Source organism: Mesoplodon densirostris, chromosome 14, assembly GCF_025265405.1.
Source record: "Mesoplodon densirostris isolate mMesDen1 chromosome 14, mMesDen1 primary haplotype, whole genome shotgun sequence".
NCBI lineage: Eukaryota > Metazoa > Chordata > Mammalia > Artiodactyla > Ziphiidae > Mesoplodon > Mesoplodon densirostris.
This window is the reverse complement of record NC_082674.1, coordinates 62,124,741-62,147,089: the sequence shown is the minus strand read 5'-3', so window position 1 is coordinate 62,147,089 and position 22,349 is coordinate 62,124,741. Positions and strand designations below refer to the sequence as shown.

The 22,349-nt window shown below is 33.2% G+C and overlaps 1 protein-coding gene across 2 annotated transcripts in view; it reads left to right on the top strand.

The window, feature by feature from the left end:
• Positions 1-22,349, top strand: part of EXOC6B (exocyst complex component 6B) — a 730,763-nt gene that overhangs the window by 355,663 nt on the left and 352,751 nt on the right. For both annotated transcript variants that reach the window (XM_060118019.1, XM_060118020.1), the window contains exons 9-15: positions 1,757-1,840; positions 2,397-2,443; positions 3,807-3,927; positions 17,513-17,584; positions 18,286-18,383; positions 19,978-20,083; positions 20,955-21,064. In XM_060118019.1, coding sequence (XP_059974002.1) covers positions 1,757-1,840; positions 2,397-2,443; positions 3,807-3,927; positions 17,513-17,584; positions 18,286-18,383; positions 19,978-20,083; positions 20,955-21,064 — 638 coding nt within the window. The remainder of the gene's footprint in view (positions 1-1,756; positions 1,841-2,396; positions 2,444-3,806; positions 3,928-17,512; positions 17,585-18,285; positions 18,384-19,977; positions 20,084-20,954; positions 21,065-22,349) is intronic.

Sequence of the window (22,349 nt, the reverse complement as noted above, 5' to 3'; positions counted from 1 at the left end):
CTGCTTTTGCACTGCAACAGCAGAGTTGAGTAGTTGCATCGGAGACTGGATGGCTCACCAAAGCCTATTTACTCTCCTGCCCATTATGGAAAACATTTGCCAACTCCTGAGCTACACTATTGAGGCTGCATGATTTAGTACCTCAAACAGTTTTCCTGGTTTAGGGATCTAACAAAGAAGTCATGTTGAGTAAAATTCTTCAGACTTTTGGGAAGGTGAAGAAAACTGAACCAGGTATTTCATGGAGTTTATGTTCACATGGGCTGGGCTTTCTGTTTCATCACTGATTTCATCTTATTTATGTTTTAAATAAGTACTTGCATAATGGTTATTATTTATCAGGTACTATTCTAAAAGCTTTATAACTCTTCTAAATCCTTATTACAACCATGTGAGTTTGGCATCTCTACAAATGAGTAAACCATAGCACATCTATTAGGGAAAGGTAAAGAGTTAATTAGTGGAAGTTAAAATAATGAAAGGGAAGTTATATAGCTAGTCATATGAGTTATACAGCTAGTAAGGGGCAGAGCCCTGGTTTGAATAAAATCATTTGGTTCTAAAATCAGTACTCTTAACCACTGTGTAATGCTGTCTCTCCCTTTCTACTCTTGTTTATTTAGAAAAGTCTTGGGTTGAGAGTAGAGTTTAATAATGGGGAGCATCATGTTTTAAAAGCTTTGAGCTTATATCAGTTTCCTACGGTTGCTATAATCAAGTACCACAAACTGGGTGGCTTAAAATAAGAGAAGTTTGTTCTGTCACAGTTTTGGAGACTAGAAATCCAAAATCAGGATAACAGAAGGCCATCCTCCCTCTCAGATTCTGGGTAGAATCCTTCCTTGCCTTTCTGTAGCTTCTGGTGGTTGCCAGCAGTCCTTGGTGTTCCTTGGCTTGCAGCTGCATCAGTCCCATCTCTGCTTGTGGCGCCATATGGTGTTCTCCCTGTATTTCTGCCTTCATATAGCATTTTCCTCTTCTTATGAAGACACCAGTTATATTGGATTAAGGGTCACCCTACTGTAGTATGACTGCATCTTAATTTAACTAATTACATCTGTAATGACCCTATTTCTAAATAGGTTCATGTTGTGAGGTCCTGGGAAAGACACGAATTTTGAGAGGACACTATTCAACCCTAGTTATAGAGCTCATGAGTTAGCTCTTGTTCTCTAGAGCACCTTTCAGTTTAAGCCCAGAAACCCTAAATGAAAAGTAGAAACTGTGTGCTAAGACTTTTCAGGGCTTTGTTTCTTCCTTTTTGGTATTAGTCCTGTGCTAGATTATATTCTGTCTGAGAAGACTGACCTAATGTTCTCAGCTCCTGCCTTTTTCCTGCCTCCCTTTGGCCTTTTGGTCATGATTTATTTGAGACTAGTTTTTATTCTGGAATGTTCTGTGAGTTTTTTTTTTTTTTAAGAACCATTTTCTAAACTGTTGTTATAACCTATAAGAATGTTGGTTTGTCTTTCTTGTGAATTTGTGATAATTGATTCAGAAACCAGCTTTGATGTGTTGGACCAGAGTTCTGGTAGTTTCCTCTTAAGAATTTTTTGTATCCATTTCTATTGGTATTTGTAAGTAAGGTTCAATAAGTGGTAATAGTTATTTTTATTTTTCCGAAGATTATCAGTGTTAAAATAGCAGATTTTGAGAAATGTGGGGCTGCCTCAATTCCTGACCTGGGAATTTCCCATGAAATCCTAGAGTAATTGGTCCAAATGTATCAACCCATTTCCTTTTGTTTGTTTTACAGGGTGCCCGGGAAACATTTGAGAACTACTACCGAAAACAGAGGCGAAAACAGGCTCGTTTGGTGCTCCAGCCTCCTTCTAACATGGTAGGATCACCACCTTTACTTTTCTCCCTTTTTCACTTTTCTTCTCGGTATCTTTTAATTATTTTCCATTTGGGCTCCCCCCCCACAAACTGTCACTCTGGGACCACTGGATGTGACTTGCATTAAGAAACTAGCAACTGGACTTCCCTGGTGGCGCAGTGGTTGAGAGTCCGCCTGCCGATGCAGGGGACACGGGTGCGTGCTCCGGTCCGGGAAAATCCCACATGCCGCGGAGCGCCTGGGCCCGTGAGCCATGGCCGCTGAGCCTGCACGTCCGGAGCCTGTGCTCCGCAACGGGAGAGGCCACAACAGTGAGAGGCCTGCATTATCGCAAAAAAAAAAAAAAAAAAAAAAGTAGCAACTAACATCTGTTGCTTGCTATGTGTCAGGCATTGTTCCTCATTTCATCCTCACTGTAATCCTATAAGGTAGGTACTATTATTATACTTACTTTATAGTTTTTGGAATTGAGCCTTAAGAAATTAATTAGCTGATTTTAACTGTCTTAATGTGTCAAAACAGAAACAATAACTTTTTTCTCTTTGCTTTGTTGCAGCATGAAACTTTAGATGGCTACAGGAAGTATTTTAATCAAATTGTAGGGTGGGTATATGTGTGTTTGTGTGTGTGTGTGTTTTAAATTTATACACTTTCAATAGTTTATACACTTTTTGTGAGACTTGGAAAAGTATATCAAGTGTTCTTTGGGAAATCTTTTTTCTTTTCTTTTCTAAATTCTTAAGACAAGATTTGTTTTGAATATCTGATGATTTTAAAGGAATGTCTATTCGTTTCATAGAATTATGTGGGGGAACATAATTCTATATTGTTGGGAATCCTTTTTATGGATAAAGGGAGAAAAATATTGAATTGTAGTCTTATTATATGTGATGTTCTATTTTTTCATTATTGTTAGGAGGGAACCAAACAATCAGCAAAAGTTGGCAAGTTTTTTTCTAAAAGGGCCAAATAGTAAAGTATTTTAGGCTCAGCAGGCCATACGGTTTTTGTTAGAACTATTCAGCTTTGTTGTGGTACGAAAGCAGCTATAGACAATATGTAAATGAAAGACAGTGGCTGTGTTCCAATAAAACACTGTTTATAAAAACAAGCAGTGGGCCAGATTTGTTCCATGGACTGTATAGTTTGCCATCCTCATCTGGAGTATATATACTAGTATGGAATTGCAGTTCCCAAATAAACATCCCAAATATAGGCAGCTTATTCTAATTGCAAAATAGTGACTTTGCAGCTAAAAAAAAGGGAAATAAGTTGGATTGTTCCATGAAATTTCTTTTTTTTTCCAAGTTTAGATTGTTGCAATGTAATTGATACCTTTGATTAAAATGTATCTTAACAATTCCCTATTTAAAGAATTGTTTTAATTAGTATGAATATTTAGGCAAGAAAGATGAAGATACATTTTAGATGCATAAAAATTAAGAAGTCACAGAAGAATGTTAAAAAATATATGTGTATTTTTTTTTTACCTTTGTAAGATATCTTTTCAGCACTTTGATGAGAAAGTTTATATAAGGGGAATTATTTCGGTATTTTGTGTGTTGGATTCTTAAAAAAATGCATGCTTTAACTTTCATTGTCTCTTTAGATTCTATTAGTTTCTTAAAATGTATTAATGGGCTGTTGATTTTAATGTAGTGAAATTTGCCTTCTTTACCTATAAACATTTTTCTTCCCTTTTAAATTTCTAGATAACATGGTTAACATTTAATAGGAACGTAACTCCAATTTCTATAGAAGTGGTTAAGATGGTATCATGATCGGAGGTATAATTCCAAGTCTAAGAAATCTGATTTTGTTTGTGATACCAAACAGCTTTCTTTAAGAAAAAATGACTAGTATTAACTTCCAATTTGATGGCAACTCTTAATGTTTGTCATCCCCTGATGATAGTAGTCAAACTGTAATTTCTGACAGCTGTGCTTTCTTTTTTCCTCAATCTTAGCTTTTTTGTGGTTGAAGATCACATTTTACATACAACCCAGGGCTTAGTAAATAGAGCCTACATCGATGAACTGTGGGAAATGGCACTTTCAAAAACTATCGCAGCACTCCGTACTCACTCGGTATGTAAGAAGCACAAGAGAAGTTCTTACTTCAAGCTAATTATCTATATGCTATTCAGTCTTCTACTGCTTTAAAATCATCATATGTGTATTGTTTGAAATCACCCATTTGGAGTCATCTTCTTCAAAGATATATGGAAGTAGTCACTTCAAACTGCATGTTCTCTAACACTAAGCCCACTTTTGTGAATGCTCTTTGCAATAAGAAAACAGCAGCTAACATTTGTTGATTGCTATCTATGTCTCAGGCATTGTTATTATATTGTTATTGTGTACTGCATATATATTTCATCCTCACTTCATCCCTATAAGGCAGGTGCTATTGTTACATTTACCCTATAGTCTGGGGAACTGAACCTCAGAGAGGTTAAGTAACCAGCCTGATGTCACCCAGTAAGTGGTGGAGCTTGGATTCAAACCTCGACGGTATGACTGCAGAGCCCATGTTCTTAGCCACTATTCCATATTGCCTTCATAATGCCTATTAATACTGATTTGGAGTTCACAGATTTATTCTTACTCTACAACATTTCAGTAAGTTACTTAATTATGAGTTCCCATGATCTATTGATATATTTTATGATAGCATCAATTGTTGATGATAATCTACTTTATTACAAGCAGAGAATGCTGGTTCTGAATTATTCATTCATTCAATATTTCTTGAACAAGGATTGCATGTTGGCAATGGGAATACAATAATGAATAAGAATAAAGTCTTTGCTTTCAGAGAGTTATATTTTAATTGGGGAGATTCCTAATAAACAAATAAATAGGAATATCAGACAATGATAATGCAATGCAGACAATTAAAATAGAGTGATAGATTAGGGCAACAAGGTGCCTGCTTTTGACTGGTTGATCTGAAGTGGCATTCTGAGATCTAAATATCAAGGAGTAACTATTTGTGTAAAGATCAATTAAAAGATCATTCCAGGTGAAAGGAACAGTAGTACAAGGACTTTGAGGTACTCTTATGTCTGAAGTGTTTGAGGAATAATAGTGAGGAGTTAATAATAGAAGATAATTTGGTATTTAAAAAATTTCAAGAAATGGCTCTAATATACATCTAGTTATGCTAGCCAGAAACTTAAAAGTCATTCATAACCCTTCAACTCTCTTTATCTAGTCATTAGCAAGTGTTCTAGAGTAAATACCATGTGTAAAATCTATAATTGAAGGGAGTGTAGTCATTTTAGGAAACTGAAAGATGTTCCGAGTGGTTAGCACATAAACATAGAAAGCTAGGCAACTAAGGTAGGAAGTGAGAATAAAGAAGTAGGTAGGTGTCATACTATTTAGGACCTGTTTGACCCTTTAAGCAGTGGGTTGAGTGAGTATGTGTGTGTTGGGGGCAGGAGTAGGGTAAATTGGAGTGAGAAAGTCAAATTTCTATTTTTAAAAGATTGTTCTGGCTAACTTACAGATGAGGGATGAGAATGGATGTGGGGAGAACAGTTAGTAGGCTAGTCTAGTATTCCAGACAAGAGATGATGATTGCTGGACCAAGGTGATAGTAGATATAGAGAGATGTGGATGAGTTTGAGAGATTTTTAGGAAGTAAGATTAATTTTACTTTCTGATGGATTAATATGCAAGAGGTAAGGTAGAAAGAAGTATCAAGGTGATGCCTTGGTTTAGAGTTTCCCTCCTTGGATGATAGTGTTGGTTTTGATGGTTTGGAGTGGGGAAGTCGTAAGTTACCTTTGGGTGTGATTACTTTGAGACACTTTTTGTGCTATTCAAGTAGTAGGGTGTAGGAGAATGATTAATGTATGAATTTGAAACCAAAGAGGGTATGTCGTTATTGAATGTGTTGCAAATATGTTTCTCCTTTTATTTTTGTTGGTGGTTTCTTCTTTAGTATTTAAAATGTTAAATGTTTATGTATCTAATTATATTTATCTTATTTTAAAATTTCTCCCATTGCTTATATGTGTCCAAGGACTTGACCTGACATTTTTACCATTAATATGCTTGTGTCATAATAAAGTCTGGAACATTTAAAAATATTTTTTAAAAGTTCTGCCTGTTCTGAGACTAAAAAACAGTCTCTTAACTATTTCATGGCTTTATTTTTACACATTTATGTAGTTACTACCACCTATTCTTATTGTCATTTAGGGTATGATTAAAGATCTCATTTTATTTTTTCTTGCAATAGTATATCCATTGTCCTAGGATCATTTTTTAAATGCTTTACTTTCCTCCATTGTATGGCGTGCTCTTACATAAAAAAATTTTACAAAGATAACATGGTTATTAAAAGATAGTTAGGAAATATTGATTATTAATAGTAACGAGTTTGTCCATGATCCCTGCCATGATTATTAGCTTTCTTATATGTAAATTTCAAGACCCCTTTTTCTGTGTATGAATACATGATATACAATATATATTTTAAGTAAAACATGCTGTATTTTTCATTTAATATCTGATGAATTTGTATTAGTTTTAATGTGCATTTGTATAATATTCCATTTTTAGAAATGCACCATTTTAAAAAATTAATTCACTTGATACACTTTTTTAAAAAGTTTTTTTAAGCTGTTATAAACATTGAAGTAAACATTTTTATTAACATATCCTTGCACATTAATTATACTTAGGATAAATTCTTAGATGTGAATTTAGTGAGTTAAAGGATCTGTATATTCCTGAGGCTCTGGATGTGTATTGCTAATTTGCTAAACAAAAAGATTGAACCATTTAGGATCACTAAGCATCATCTGCTAGAATTCCTATTTCCCTATTCCTTTTATTCTGCAGAAAGTTACATTTAAAAACAAAAAGTCATTCCCAATATAATAATAATGTCAGAAATTATATGTCAGAAATTAATTCAATGTTTTTCTTTAATACTGTTATTAAAAATCTCTTCACATCTTTTTAGTTATTTGTATATCTTCTTAGAATTTCCTGTTCCTATGCATTGCCTTTATTTTGTATTTTAATCATTTTATTTTATATTTATTAGTAACACATGGATGTTAATGTTTAACATTAACTTTAATCTGAATGTTAATCTCTAGTCTGATATATAGGTTGTAAATATTTCCTTAGTTTCATGTGTTTCTAACCTTTGATTTTCTTTTCCATGGCTTTACAGTTTAAAATTTTTAATGGAGTTAAATTTATTGATCTTTAAGCTTACTATTTATGTCTTCCTTATTTCAAATAAATGTGATTACTTGTCTATATTTAATTTTAGTATTTCTGTAGTTACTTGTTTAACATATAATTCACAAACTAAAAGTTTATTTTAGTGTTGTGTGTGAGGTTGGACTTTATTTTGAAAATGACTCATCACCTCCAATAACATTATTGTGATAATCTGTTGTTTTATTCAGCTTATTCAGGTTACCATAATGAAATATATAGATTGGGTAGCTTAAACAACAGAAATTAATTTTCTCACATTTCCAGAGGCTGAAAGTCTGAGATCAAGGTGCCATCATGGTTGGTTTCTGATAAGGACCCTCCTGGGTTTCAGATGATCACCTTCTCATTGTGTCCTCACATGGCCCTTCCTCAGCATGTATTCTAGTGTCTTCTCTTTTTATAAGGACACCAATCCCATCAGATTAGGACCATACCCATATGACTTCATTTGACTTTAATTATCTCTCCAAGGCCTCTTCTCCAAACAAGGCTACACTGACACTAGGGCTTCAAAATAGAATTTCGGGGGGAGTGCAGCATTCAGTTCATAAATGTCTGTCCTTTCCCAACCTATTTTGAAGGCCACCCTTATCATAATGTTATATAAATAATAAGATCTGTTTCTAGGCTCTGATTGCTGCCCGCCCCCTTCCTTCTCTCTGTATGTCTTGAACCAGTATACCATTGTTTTGATTATTACATCTGATATACTATGCTTTAATTTCTTATATGACATATATGTCCTATAAAATCTTCTTTTTAAAATGTACTATTTATCTCCATATTATTCTTCTAGGTTAATTTGAGAATCATTTTGTCACATCCCTTCCACCTCTTACCTCCCCCTAAAACTGACCTATAGTGTTACTATGCAGTAAATCTGCAAATTTAAATGGAGGTAATTGACATATTTCAGCATCTGGTATTTTTCAACAGGAACATATGTGTTTTTCTCACTTATTTGCTTTTATATCTTTTGGTAAAATATTTTATGTGCTCCCTATCTAAGTCCTATTTTTGGTATTTTATGGTTTATTTCAGGTAGTATTTTGAGGAAGGTTTGTTTCTGATTCATATTTATTAACTAGTATTACTGTCATTCTATGGGAGAGAAGTCCTTGATTTTGTTTGTTTATTTTATATCTGTCCATTTCCCTGATTTCACCAACTTTATTTTTTTCCTGGGAAAAAGTGTTTTTCTTTTAGAAAACTTAGATTTCTTCCAAAAATTTTTTTTAAAGCAGTGGTTTTTCACATTTGAGAATGTGACAAATCTATAGGAGTCTCTCAGCAGGAAAATATACTCTTTTCCTCATCATGCAGCCATACTTATTGTCATGAAGAATAGGACACTTTACAATGTGCTGATTAAAGTATATATCTGTGGAGAAAATTAATCTTAATGGAATGTTTCCTTGTAGATCTACTGTATATTCTTTTGAACTGAAGAATAAATGACAAAACTACCTTTAAAAAAATAGTTTAGCATCAGTCTACAGAGGCAGAAAGAAATTAGTGGTCTCCTAGGGCTGGGAGTGGATACGAGGAATAAGCAGGTGATAGCTTAAGGGGCAGGGTTTCTCTTTGAGATGAAGAAAATGTTCTAAAATTGACTGTGGTTATGTTTGCACATGTCTGCAAAAATATTAAAAAAACTAAAAACTGTTGAATTACATACTTTAAATGGGTGAGTAATATGGTATGGGAATTGTATTTCAATAGAACCATTAAAATAGAACTCAACATCACATACATTTACGCACTGAACCATTTTTATCCATTATGAGACAAAGTAGTTGATGCTACAGATACCAATTCTATTTTATGACACTATTTATTGTGTTACATTATCAGCAAGAAAGAAAAATAAGAACAAAACAAATCTCAAAAGGAAACATTAGGGCTTCCCTGGTGGCGCAGTGGTTGAGAGTCCGCCTGCTGATGCAGGGGACATGGGTTCATGCCCCGGTCCGGGAAGATCCCACATGCCACGGAGCGGCTGGGCCCGTGAGCCATGGCCGCTGAGCCTGCGCGTCCGGAGCCTGTGCTCTGCGATGGGAGAGGCCACAACAGTGAGAGGCCCGCGTTCCGCAAAAAAAAAAAAAAAAAAAAAAAAAAAAAAAAAAAGGAAACATTATATCTGAGTGTTTATTTTTTGTAAAAAATCTTTATATTTTTCTAACTTTCTGTGTCACTAATTAAAACTTTTTATATTTTCTGATTGAATTATCAGTCATTGCATAAATTGGAAACATTTTGAAAGATATAATATTCTCAATGCTGATTTCAAAACATGATAAAAATCTTATGCAATCTTATACAATCCACCTCACTTAGAATTCAAATTTAGCAGTACCTGTATATTAAAAGAATAATATTCTAATACAAAGAATTCATATCAGGAATGGTTTAATATTGAAGATATGTTAATATAATTGTTAGTATGACTGCCAATAAAATGATAAACAGATCATCTGATAATACTAGAAAGGTATTTTTTTACTATTTAAAATTATGGAACAATGTAATTTGTGTGGCCAAAAATCCTCGTGTTTTGTAGCTATTAAATATTGGACATTTTTTCTCACTATGTCATAGGCAGACAAAAGTTTGTACTGTAATAGTGGGTTTTTTTGTGTGTGTGTGTGATTGATTTTAACATCTTTATTGGAGTATAATTGCTTTACAATGGTGTGTTAGTTTCTGCTTTATAACAAAGTGAATCAGCTATACATATATATGGAATCTAAAAAAAAAAAAGGTTATGAAGAACCTAGGGGCAGGACAGGGATAAAGACATAGACATAAAGAATGGACTTGAGGACACAGGGAGTGGGAAGGGTAAGCTGGGACAAAGTGAGAGAGTGGCATGGACATATATACACTACCAAATGTAAAATAGATAGCTAGTGGGAAGCAGCTGCACAGCACAGGGAGATCAGCCCGGTGCTTTGTAATAGTGGTTTTATACACACCCACATCCATACTCATCCCCCCACACACAGACACACATATTTTAAATTTCTTTGAGTCAAAGGGTGTACTAAGCATATATGTCATGCAGCTCTCTAACCAAATTGCTATTGAAATAACATGTAAGAAAAACTAAAAAGAGAAACACTGCAAAGTACCTCTATAGGCCAGAAGTTTTGAAAATTTTCTTTGAATTTAGAAAACAGATGGAATCAGAATAGTGACTCAACCTGAGAAAAGAAAATATTACATTAAATATGGTGTAGAGGGTATTGCCAAAGTAGGAAACATTGTTCCAAATGGAATCTAGGAACACTCTAAATTCAGTCAACAAATGTTATGAGCAGGAATGAGGCTGGGAGAAATCTTAAGGGAAATTATTTAGAGGTCTGCCTTCTAAAAATCTTGGGTAGACAGCAGGTTACCCAATTCCTTTGGCCAACCTGACCGTCAACATAAAGAGATGATAACATGATTAGTGAAGTTCTCTAGTACTACTTTTTGAGCAAGGTGATTCATCTGCCCCACCCACCTACAAAGAGCCTGTAGTCAGTTTTTGGAAAACAGGCTTAAAAGCTGCAGAGGGTGAAACCCATACCAGTTATACACACTAATCCATCTAGTCCTTCATTTCTAAACATAAACAAATGCTGAGTCATAGAATATTTGAGGAAAACCAATTACATCAAATAGAAGACAATAATAAACAAATTGCATAGCTATTCTTTAGCAAACACAAATAACTCATGGACTAGGAGATAAATTTATAAAGTAATAATTATTTCTCATTTTAGGAATATAGGAAGCTAGGTCATTCATAGCAGCTGTTCAGCTTGAAACAACTAAAAGTAGTGCTTTATGTACTGCATATAAGATGTTGCTTAAGTCTAGAATGCTTAGTAAGGTTATTAAGGAATTACCAGGCCAAATCCAGGGGAGATTGAGAGTACAGAGGTCCAGAAAGATAGACTTAAACACTTAAGCTGCATTTGCCTTGAGGTTACTTGTTAGTCCAGGCAATTTGTACTCAGATTTGATAGTCTCTGGGGCCTATCTGGGATGGAGAGTCTAATATGGTGCCCTCTCCCACATTAAGCTGGAAAGAACTATTCTTTTCAGGTTAAGATTGAATCAGAAGTAAATAAAAAAGCAGTCAAAATTCTTCCCTTAAAGAAATCTTCAGGTCTAGGGAGTTTTTTCTTGAATTCCTATCTTACATAAACGCTTGGAGAATAGAAAAGAGGAAACACCAACTCATTTTATGAGGTTTGTGTAATCTTGATAATGAAGCCAGATGAGGATAGTACAGGAACTCATAAACTCATAAATATGCAGGCTCATTCATAAATATAGATCAGAAATCTTAAATAAAATATTAGAAAACAGAATTCAGCAGTTTACAAAGAACATTAATATGTTGAGTTTATCATAGCAAATGCAAGCTTAGTTCAATATTACAAAGTCTATTATTATAATGAATTAATAGATTAAAGGACAAAAAATTATGTAATCATTTCAAAAGATACAGAAAAGCATTTAATAAAACACACCATAAATTCCTGGTAAGATCTCTTAGTAAATTGAAAACATAAGAGAATTTCTTTAAACTGATAAAAATCTATCCTCAAAAACCTATAATAAGTATCATATTTAATTACATCACTCCTATTTTGTATTGTATTTGAAGTCATACTTAGTGTTGTAAAGATAGAAACATAAATAAATTAAAAAATACACCTTTGAAAGGAAGAAACAAAATTGTCATTTTTGCAGATGATATATTTTTGTACATTGAAAATTCAAAGAATTTACAGAAAATTTATTACAATTAATGGAAGAGGTTAGCATGTTCCCTGATACAAAATCATTATGCAAAATCAATTGTCATTTTATAAACCAGGAATTAAAGTTGAAAAGTTAAAATTTTTAAAAGATAAAAGATACAATAGCATACATTAAAAGTAGTAGAAATATGTCTAGTAAAATGTGTTCAAACCTCCATGGAGAAAATTCTAAAATGTTTTTGAGAGACGAAAAGGAATTAAAGAGGACCTAAATAAAATTGAAATAGCATGTTCATTGATTGGAAGGGTTATTATTGTAGATATGTGTTCTCTTAAAATTGATCTATAAATTTAATTCAGTGGCAGCCAAAATCTCAATAATCTTATTTTTGGGAGGATGAGTACCTTTGCAATCTGATTGTAATATTTTTTTTTTTTTTACATCTTAATTGGAGTGTAATTGCTTTACAATGGTGTGTTAGTTTCTGCTTTATAACAAAGTGAATCAGAGTGAATCAAAGTTATACGTATACATATGTTCCCATATCTCTTCCCTCTTGCGTCTCCCTCCCTCCCACCCTCCCCATCCCACCCCTCTAGGTGATCACAAAGCACCAAGCTGATCTCCCTGTGCTATGCGGCTGCTTCCCACTAGCTATCTATTTTACGTTTGGTAGTGTATATATGTCCATGCCACTCTCTCGCTTCATCCCAGCTTACCCTTCCCTCTCCCCATATCCTCAAGTCCATTCTCTAGTAGGTCTGTGTCTTTATTCCTGTCTTACCCCTAGGTTCTTCATGACCTTTTTTTTTTCTTAGATTCCATATATATGTGTTAACATACGGTATTTGTCTTTCTCTTTCTGACTTACTTCACTCTGTATGACAGACTCTAGGTCCATCCACCTCACTACAAATAACTCAATTTCATTTCTTTTTATGGCTGAGTAATATTCCATTGTGTATATGTGCCACATCTTCTTTATCCATTCATCCAATGATGGACACTTAGGTTGTTTCCGTCTTCTGGCTATTGTAAATAGAGCTGCAATGAACATTTTGGTACATGACTCTTTTTGAATTATGGTCTTAAGCCAGTACAAAAGCCAGGAACAGCTAAGATACTCCTTAAGACTGAGATAAGGTAGGTGGGTTTTCTCTACTGGATATCAAGACAATTTAGAAATCTTATTAAATGAGTACCAGACACTCCAGTACTGTCATTGGATAGATAATGAAACAGAATATAGGGCCTCCAAAAAAGATCTTTGATATTTATAAAAGAGATAGTCTTGCAGGTCAGTGGGTAGAGGACAGACATTTCAATGAATAGTACTGGGACAATTGACTATCAGTATGGGGAAATAATATACCAAAAAATGAGTTTCAGGTTGATAATATAACAAAATGTAAAATGTAAGGCCATAAATCTTTTAGAAGATAGTAGAAGAGAATATCTTTATGATTCAGGTTAGAGAAGGAATTCCTAACTAAAATACCAAAGGCACTAACCATAAAGGAAAAGATTCATACGTTAAATATTAAGCTGCATTAAAGCTGTAAGAAAAAAACCAAAAAAATGAAAGATAGTAGATAAAATAAGGTATATGATGAGAAATGATGTTTTCAACACAAAATCAGCAAAACATATAAAAATTTCACTATTCATCATGATAATAGAGACAGACATCTCAATAGAAAAAACAAGCAAAAGATTTAAACAGGTACTTCACTTGGCTGAGAAACTGTGAAAGGTGCTCAACTTTAGTGCATCATTGAAATGCAAATTAAAACCAAATGAGATAACATTATGTAAGAATTAATAACAATGTTGATAAGGATATGAAGTATTCAGAACCCCTTTGAAAAAAATTAGCATCATCTTTTAAAATCGAAGATCCTCATGAACCAGAAATTCTTTTCCTAACTATATTCCCTTGAGAAACTTGCCCTAATGCACCATAATACACATGCAAGAATATTCATTCCAGCATTGTTGAATTTTCAAAATTATAAATGACTTAAATGTCCATTGGTAATAAAATGAACAATCTGGGTTAAACTCCTAACATGGAATATTATACAGCATGAAAATGCCCACACTATTAGCTATATACAGTAGCATGGATGAATCTCACAAGTATAATGTTGAATTATAAAAGCAAGACAGAAATTTATACATACAGATTTTTTCCACTTACATAATATTGAGAAAGAAAATATTGAGTAAGACTGAGTATTTAGATGGTTACAAAGCAATGAAATTAAGAGAATGAACTGACAGGCATATGTGATAAAGGTATGGTACTGAAAATATATAGAGAACTCTTAGCACTCAACAGTAAGAAAAAATTAAGAAATGGGCCCAATTAAAAAACAGGCAAAAGTTCTGAACAGATACCTCACCAAAGAAATATTCAAATGGCAGGAAAGCATACAAAAGATGCTGGACAACATATGTCCTCGGGGAGTTACAAATTAAACAACAATGAGCTACCACCACACACCCATTAGAATGGCTAAAACACTGACAACACCAAATGCTGAAGAGAATGTGGAACAGCAGGAACTCTCATTGTTGATGGGAATGGAAAATGGCACAGCTAGCTTAAAAGAGAGTTTGGCAGTTTCTACAAAATGAAACATACTCTTATTATATGATCCAGCAAGTACACTCTAGGTATTTGCCAAATGAGTTGAAAACTTATGTTAACACAGAAACCTGCCCACTCATGTTTATAACAGCTTATTCATAATAGCCAAAACCTGGAAGCAACCAAGATGTCCTTTAGTAGGTGAATGGATAGACTCTGGTACATTCTTATAATTGAATATTTATTCAGTGGCAAAAAGGAAATGCTCTGTCAGTCCACAAAAAGACGTGGAGGAAAGTTAAATGCATATTGCTAAGTAAAAGAACCCAATCTGAGAAGGCTATATACTCATATGATTCCAACTATATGACATTCTGGACAAGGCAAAATTATGGAGACAGTAAAAAGATCAGGGTTGCCAGGGTTTGGGAGAGGGATGGAGGGACGAATAAGTGGAAGACAGGGAATTTTTAGAGCAGTGAAACTATTATCTACGATATTGTAATGGTGGAATATGTCATTATACATATGTTAAAACCCATAGATTATATAACACAAAGAGTAAACTCTAATGTAAGCTGTGGACTTCAGTTAATAACAGTGTGTCAGTGTTGGTTCATCAACTGTACCAAATGTTACCACACTAATGCAAGATGTTATAATAAGGGAATCTGTGCATGAATTTCTGTGTGAAGGGATATATGGGAACTCTGTACTTTCTGCTCAGTTTATCTGTAAATGCAAAACTGCTCTAAAAAATAAAGTTTATTAAGTTAAAAAATACAAAGAAGCAAAAACATGAAGGAAAGACATGGAAATGATTATCATAAATAATGATATCATAAATAAAAATTATGTCATAAATAAATGTCATGATAATGTTTTCCTGAGTGCAGAGGAAAGAAGTTGTTTTGGAGCTTCTGGCACGCTGGTGCTATTTAGTTTTGTTTGCCTGGTGAAATTGTACATATAGGTTTTATTTATTATTTTCTTTATGTATACTATATTCACAATTTTAAAAAACGTGGTAAGGAGGAAAAGGAAGGAAGCAAGCCACAGAAGGATAGAAATCAAAGATAAACATTGCTTTCTTGGAAATTTATGACTACCATAATAGAGAAATTTAATTCAAAGATTAAATAGATAAAACTGCACATCATTCTGTGATCAAGAAGACAAAATCAAATAGATATCCCAAAATACAGAGTGAAGACACAAAGAGGTGGAAAATATGAATAGAAAGTTAAGGAACATGGATAATTGATGTAGATTTTTGGTTGTATCTAATAGGGATTTAGAAAGAAAGTACAGTCACAAAGCAGGGGACTTAAATAATTAAATAAAAGAGGGAAATTTCCCTGCATTAAAGAAAGACTAGATTATTACATTGAAAGGATGCAGTTTTTTTTGGTCAGGCAGGGTAAATTAGGGCAGACAGTTTTCTCACATCTGAAATTGTGTATTTTAGTTTGAGTGCAAAAGAAAGGCATTTCCAAACACATGAGGGTTCAAAGTTTACTTTTCACCCATCCTGTCTTACTGGTGTTTTACCAAAAAGGAAAAAGAAATTCTAAATACAAGATGGGATGGGAGTAAATAAATGTGTGCAAAAATGAGAGTAAAACTCATAGATAAATCTAAATAACTGATTGTTTGATTATTTGTAAAGTTTATGCTATTAAGAATCCCTAAAAGAGGAGAGGCTTAATGTTTAAAACATTTTTAGATGAAAACACCAGATTATTTCAAATAAACAGTGGGCAGAAAGTATATAACTTATTAATAACCAGTATAAGATAATTTGAAAACACTGATCCAGTGAAACACAGGAAAGGAAACAAAAAAGAAAGAAGAAATCATTGAAAATAGAAAACTTAAAATAAGATGGCTAGAATAGGTCCAGATATGTAAGTATTCATGAGAAATGCCAGAGTTGGAAAGTGTTATAGTTTGGTTACTAAGAGAGATTCATACATTAAGATTACACAGAAAGATTGAAAATAAAGAATGGGGAGCAAAAAGGACAATATTCTTCAAGAAAATTGGATTGAAGTTAAAGACCATTAAATGGGAGAAGAGAGGAACATTTGTTTTGATATTATTTTTAACCCACCAAAAAGACAATAACCCATTTACTGGGGACAAGCAAGCATCAGTATGTAAATAAACAAAAATTGTTAAGTAGTAGGAAGAGAAACCAAGGGACCACACCATTGTGGGAGAATTCAACAGTCCTTCAGGAACTGAGCAATTAAGTAGAGGGCAAGTAATCAAACTATAATTGAGAGAATTTGAATATCAAAGTCACTGAAAAATAGTGCCATATACATCTCTGTAGCTTGCCCACAGAAGGTATCTTGCATGTCATTTCAGCTTTCAAATTTGTTGATAAGAGATTATACATGGACTTTATTTGTAATTTGTATTTTCCTCTGTATTTATGTTTGGTTTTGTATTCTTTGTATTGTTTAGTTTTGTTTTCTCTTTGTTGTTTAATTGGACTTTACTGTGATTTGTCTATTTTATTGATTTTATGTTTAACTTGAGCTTTTGGTTTCATTGATCAAATCTTTCATGTCTTCTTTATGTCATTAATGTCTGCTTTTTATTTTATCAGTTTTGTTCTCTCATTTATGGTTTATTTTGGCTTTTTTTGCCTAGCTTCATGAGTTGAGTGCTTAGTTTGTTTATTTTAGATCTTTTATGTTTTCTAATGTTCACATATAAAGATGTAATTTGTTTTTAAAATGGCGTTAGCTGCATTCCATAGGTTTTGATATGAATATTTCATTGCTGTTCATTTTAAAATAATCTGCAATATCAATTTTGCTTTCTCCTTTAACCAAACAGTTATTTAGAAGTGTGTTTTTAAATTTCCAAGTATTAAAAATATAGATCATGGATTATTGGAGTCTTTACTCACTCTTCCCTGGCTGAATCTGGTGTTACTTTAAACCAGGAAGGTTTTCCAGAGAGCCTTTACCAGGTGCAGCATTAAGCAATTGAGTAAATCAAAATTTACTTTTATTTTTAATAAAGGTGTTTTTCCTCATTGTCTTTTATTTCCTTTAGTCTTACTGCTCTGATCCAAACCTCGTGTTAGATTTGAAGAACCTCATTGTGCTTTTTGCTGACACACTTCAGGTTTGTGGTTTATGTTTACACAGACTTATCTAGATGAGTGTTTCATCAGCTCTAAATCTTTTCATTGTCTATCTAAGCTTGACTAAGTAACTTTTAGTTTTTAGTTGTGTTTCTTCTTTCCCTAGAGCTAGATCTTTTTATCTCTTTGTAGCATTTCTTGGTCATCACCTTGACCGTTTATGTTCTCATAAATTGTTCTCATCCCCCTTTTTTTCTCAAAGCAAATCAATTAATTGAACTCACTACTGTAGTTCTTCAAAATGTCCTTAGTTCAGATCTAACGTCCGAGTGATTTTGGAGTTTCTTAACTCTTGTTTTAAATAATGAACCACATATTATATCTAATAGAATAGCATTAGAAGTGGGTGAGATTGGTAGCATTCTCATTTTCTCTCTCTATTCCTGAAGGTTGCTAAGAGTTACAGAAGGAGTTGTAGGGAAAACTTAGCTGACATTTATACCCAGTATATATTAATTTTAATGTTCATCTTTTAATTTTTTTCTGACTGGCTTATATTGGTATATATCTTTTAATTCTTAAGAGTGAACACTAGATATTAGGTGGGAATGAAAGCTTTTTCTTATCATGGTTTTATTTAAATTGTTGGCCAAAGAACAAAAATATCTTTCAGTGCCTAATCTCTCATATTGCTTAAAAAAATCACCTTATGAAATGAAGCTGTTTTCTTATTTTGTTTCAGGTGTATGGTTTTCCTGTAAATCAACTTTTTGACATGCTGTTAGAAATCAGAGATCAATATAGTGAAACTTTGCTAAAGAAGTGGTCAGGTATTTTCAGGTGAGAAATTGCCTATAGTTGTGTGTGTGTGCGCATGCACGTGTGTGCATGCATGTGTGTACACATGTCTTTATACATAAGGTTTTTCAGATGTAATAAGCAACAAGTATATGTGGCTTATTTTTTCTAGCTCTGATCCCAGTTATGATTAAGAATTCAAGTAAGGTGTAGTGGTGTCCCAAATAAAGTTCCTGAGATATCCAGTCTCAGTATATTAGTACCTACTATGTGAGGAGTCCCCAGATCCCATTTTGGCTTTTTTGTTTCCTTGAATGAATGTCATATACCTTGGTTCATACCAACCAGATCACCTTGTGTCTTAATCTGTTTTTTGATTTTCTCTTTGAGGATCATGCCCAGTCTGTGTCTCACTTGTAAGGTAGTGGCTTTTGAGCCCTTTCGAGTAATTTAGTTTTTTTGGAACTTTTTTGAAGACTCACTCATGTGATTCCTCATCTTCTTTCTTCTCTTATACCCAGAGAAGAGATCTATTACAATCCAGTATTTGAAGCATATTATTTAAATAGTTACTGCAACATGCATACAACAATAAGAAAATTATTGTATTACACCTCCACTTACAAATGTTTCCTTGCACTGTTTTCCTGGCACACAACTCATGTCAGCTCACTTGTTTCTTCTCCTTTTGAACCTTTACTCCTTAAAGTGATCTTTCTGCTTACTGTAAGACCTCTTCCCCAGATCAGCTTATTCTACTTTCAGGTTCGTATAGCTTTAAGATATTACATTGTCCCTTTAATCTTACTCTTCACATTTTATGAACATGTCTCTGATAATCATGTAGTGCAACTCATTTATATATTAATATAAACATTTGTGTTTCTAAAAGCCCAGTTTATTAATGATACAGTTTTACTTAGAGGAGGATTATCTCTTGAAAATTAGTAACATGATATATCCATGGTTTTACCAGCATCTGATCTGATGCTTTCAGTAAATTTCTTTTTTGATTTTGGTAGTATGGTCTCTGCTTTTAGAGAACCCCCAGTCCAGTTAAGGAGGCAAAACCTGTGGATGAAGAAAAAGTCATTCTTAATATAGAGCAGTAGATAAAGTAAATGAACATAATTTGGATTTATTATAGAACTTGCTTCTCCTCATCTGCCAGTTTTGAAAGTTAGATCTAGTACAGAATTAAAGAACATAATCAAAACTGTCTTTTTTTTTTTAAAAAAAAGCAAATAAAACCTCTTTGCCTTCTCCAGAGCTCACATTCTTTTATTATTTACTTCTCACTTGCCTTAAGGTTTCAACATGTTGAACTGAAAAATTTCTGTCTGACCTGTAAATCTCAAATACTATGAGGTCATGTTTATGATTTTTTTCCATTTGTTTTAGAATGTAATTTTCCTTCTGTCTTTTTTTTTTTTTTTTTAAAGATGTCCTTACCTGAGACCAAATAGCTGTATTATAAAAGGAATAGATTAGGGACTGGGAAACATTTATTTGGGGTTGTGGTGGATATACAACTCTTGGAGCTCACCTGAAAATGATTTGTATCACTATAGTGATTAACTAACCCTTCTTTCCTTTTTCCCTCCTCCCTTCCTTTCTTCTTTTATTTTCTTTATAGAAACATACTTGATTCTGACAACTACAGTCCTATACCAGTAGCAAGTGAGGAGATATATAAAAAGGTGGTAGGACAATTCCCATTCCAAGATACAGAGCTGGAAAAGGTAAGGAACACTTTAAAATAAACTTCTCTGATTTGGCATCCCCTTAAAGCTTTCTTTGTATCAGTCTCATTAAAGGCATAACTTCTAACTCAATGGGTTAGAAATCTAAAACACCCTCAAAGGATGATTTTTGGGCTTAGAAGGGCTTAGAAGAGCAGAAGTTCCTGTTTGGGGAATCAGTAAATGGCTTTGGGGTATTGTCACCTCTGAAGTGTTTGGGGGATTTCTGGAAGTGTTCCATTTTGGCTTACACTTTCAAATACTTGCTTTTATTATACTTTTAGGACATTTTATCCCCAAAACATACAGTAGAATTTACCATGCTATATAACTGTATTGATTTTGACAGTGCATTGAGTCTTGTATGTACTACTACAATAATGATACAGAACAGTTCCATGATTCCAAAAAATTCCCTCATGCTACACCTTCTTAATCAGTTCCTCTTCTAACCCCCAGCCTTTGCCAACCACCAGTCTTGTTGCTATCCATCACTTTTGCCTTTTCTAGAATGCCTTATAAATGGAATCATATAGTATGTAACCTTTTGAGACTGGCTTCTTTCACTGAACATAATGCTTTTGAGATTCATCTAAGTTGTTGCATGTATCAGTAACTCATTACTTTTTATTGCTGAATATGTCTCACAATTTATTTATCAGGTTTTGGAGGACATTTGAATTGTTTATTTAATTTAATCTTATTCTTTTCAGTATCAGAAAACTTTCAAAAATATTTTTTTAAATTTGAGGTTGTTAAGCAGGCAGTTCACAGTATGCAAGAAAATTTCCTTTGCATTTTAATTAATTTATAAGTATTTTCAATGTATGTTGGTTTGTGACTTGGCTTTCATTAATTCTTGCTTTTACAGCAACCATTTCCAAAAAAGTTTCCATTCTCTGAATTTGTGCCAAAAGTTTACAACCAAATTAAAGAATTTATCTACGCCTGTCTGAAGTTTTCAGAAGATCTTCATCTAAGGTATAGTATGAAACAATGGAAATACAACAGATAGTGAGATTATGGCTCCATATACATAAATATTCTGGAATACTTTTGATGTTCCCTTAGCTCTAATTTTGAAAGTCTTAATATTAGCCCTTTACAGTGTGGCACTGCTATATTTATATGGTCATGGTGAAAGGGAAAGTTGGAAACTCTTGAATAATTTCTTTTTGTTTATATTATTTACTTTATTCTCTGCTATTTTCTTTACAGATTTGCATTTCAACACTTTCTATCTAGTGAGAATTCACTAGAAAAGAGTAGTATAATATACTAGTTTTTACATTCTATTTGATGAAATTTTAAGGCCCGTAGGGGAATAGCATGTAAAATTCTTTGGAAATACCATTCTTTCCAAATATTCTCTGGACTTGTTAAAGGAATTCATATCTCCTTTAAGTTTAATTATTTCACTAACATATATTGAGCCTATTTATATACCAGATGCATCCTGCTTTTTGGGGATGCAGGATTAACAGACAGTTTTTTGCCCTTAGATATCATCAGTATTTACTGAGGATAATAGACATGAAAATAGACAGTTAAAATATACCATGGTGAGTGTTGTAATATGTATAGTGTGCTTGCAAAACACTGAGAAGAACACTTAATTCATCTTAAAGAATTTGAAGGAGAATGATTGGCTTTTTAAAGAAGCCTCCTCCTCTCAGTGAGTATCACCGTTCGCCCATATTGGAAATCTGAGAATCATTTTCAACTCCTATTTTCTATTAATAACTATTTTTCTTAAAAATTAAGTTTCAGATATTGGTCTAAATTTTTATAAACCCTTCATGAATATGTTATTACATCTATAAAACTCAAAATAGTACTTATCTATGAGGTACTAGGGAGCATACTCCATTGTTACAGAGGAGGAATGTGAGGGAAAGAGAGATTAAGTAACTTCATGAAGGTCACACAGGGAGTAAGTATTCAAGCCAGGATTCAAATCCAATCAGCATCAGCATCAACAAAATAATTACTGCCATGTTTATAAACCTTATTCTTTGGCAGTCATATTATAAAGTATTTTACATGCATTATCTCAGGAATTTATAATATTTCTTTGAGGTAAGCACTAATTATTACCATTTAACAAATGAGGGCAGTACTCATTTGTAAATGAACCTCTCTAAATCTAATTGAGGACAAAATTACATCCATTTCTTTTTTTCAGTTTTTTTTTTTCTTTAAAGTTTTCTCTTCCCAGTATGGTTGCTTTAATTCATGTTGTAGTTATATTTGTCTTGGACTATTT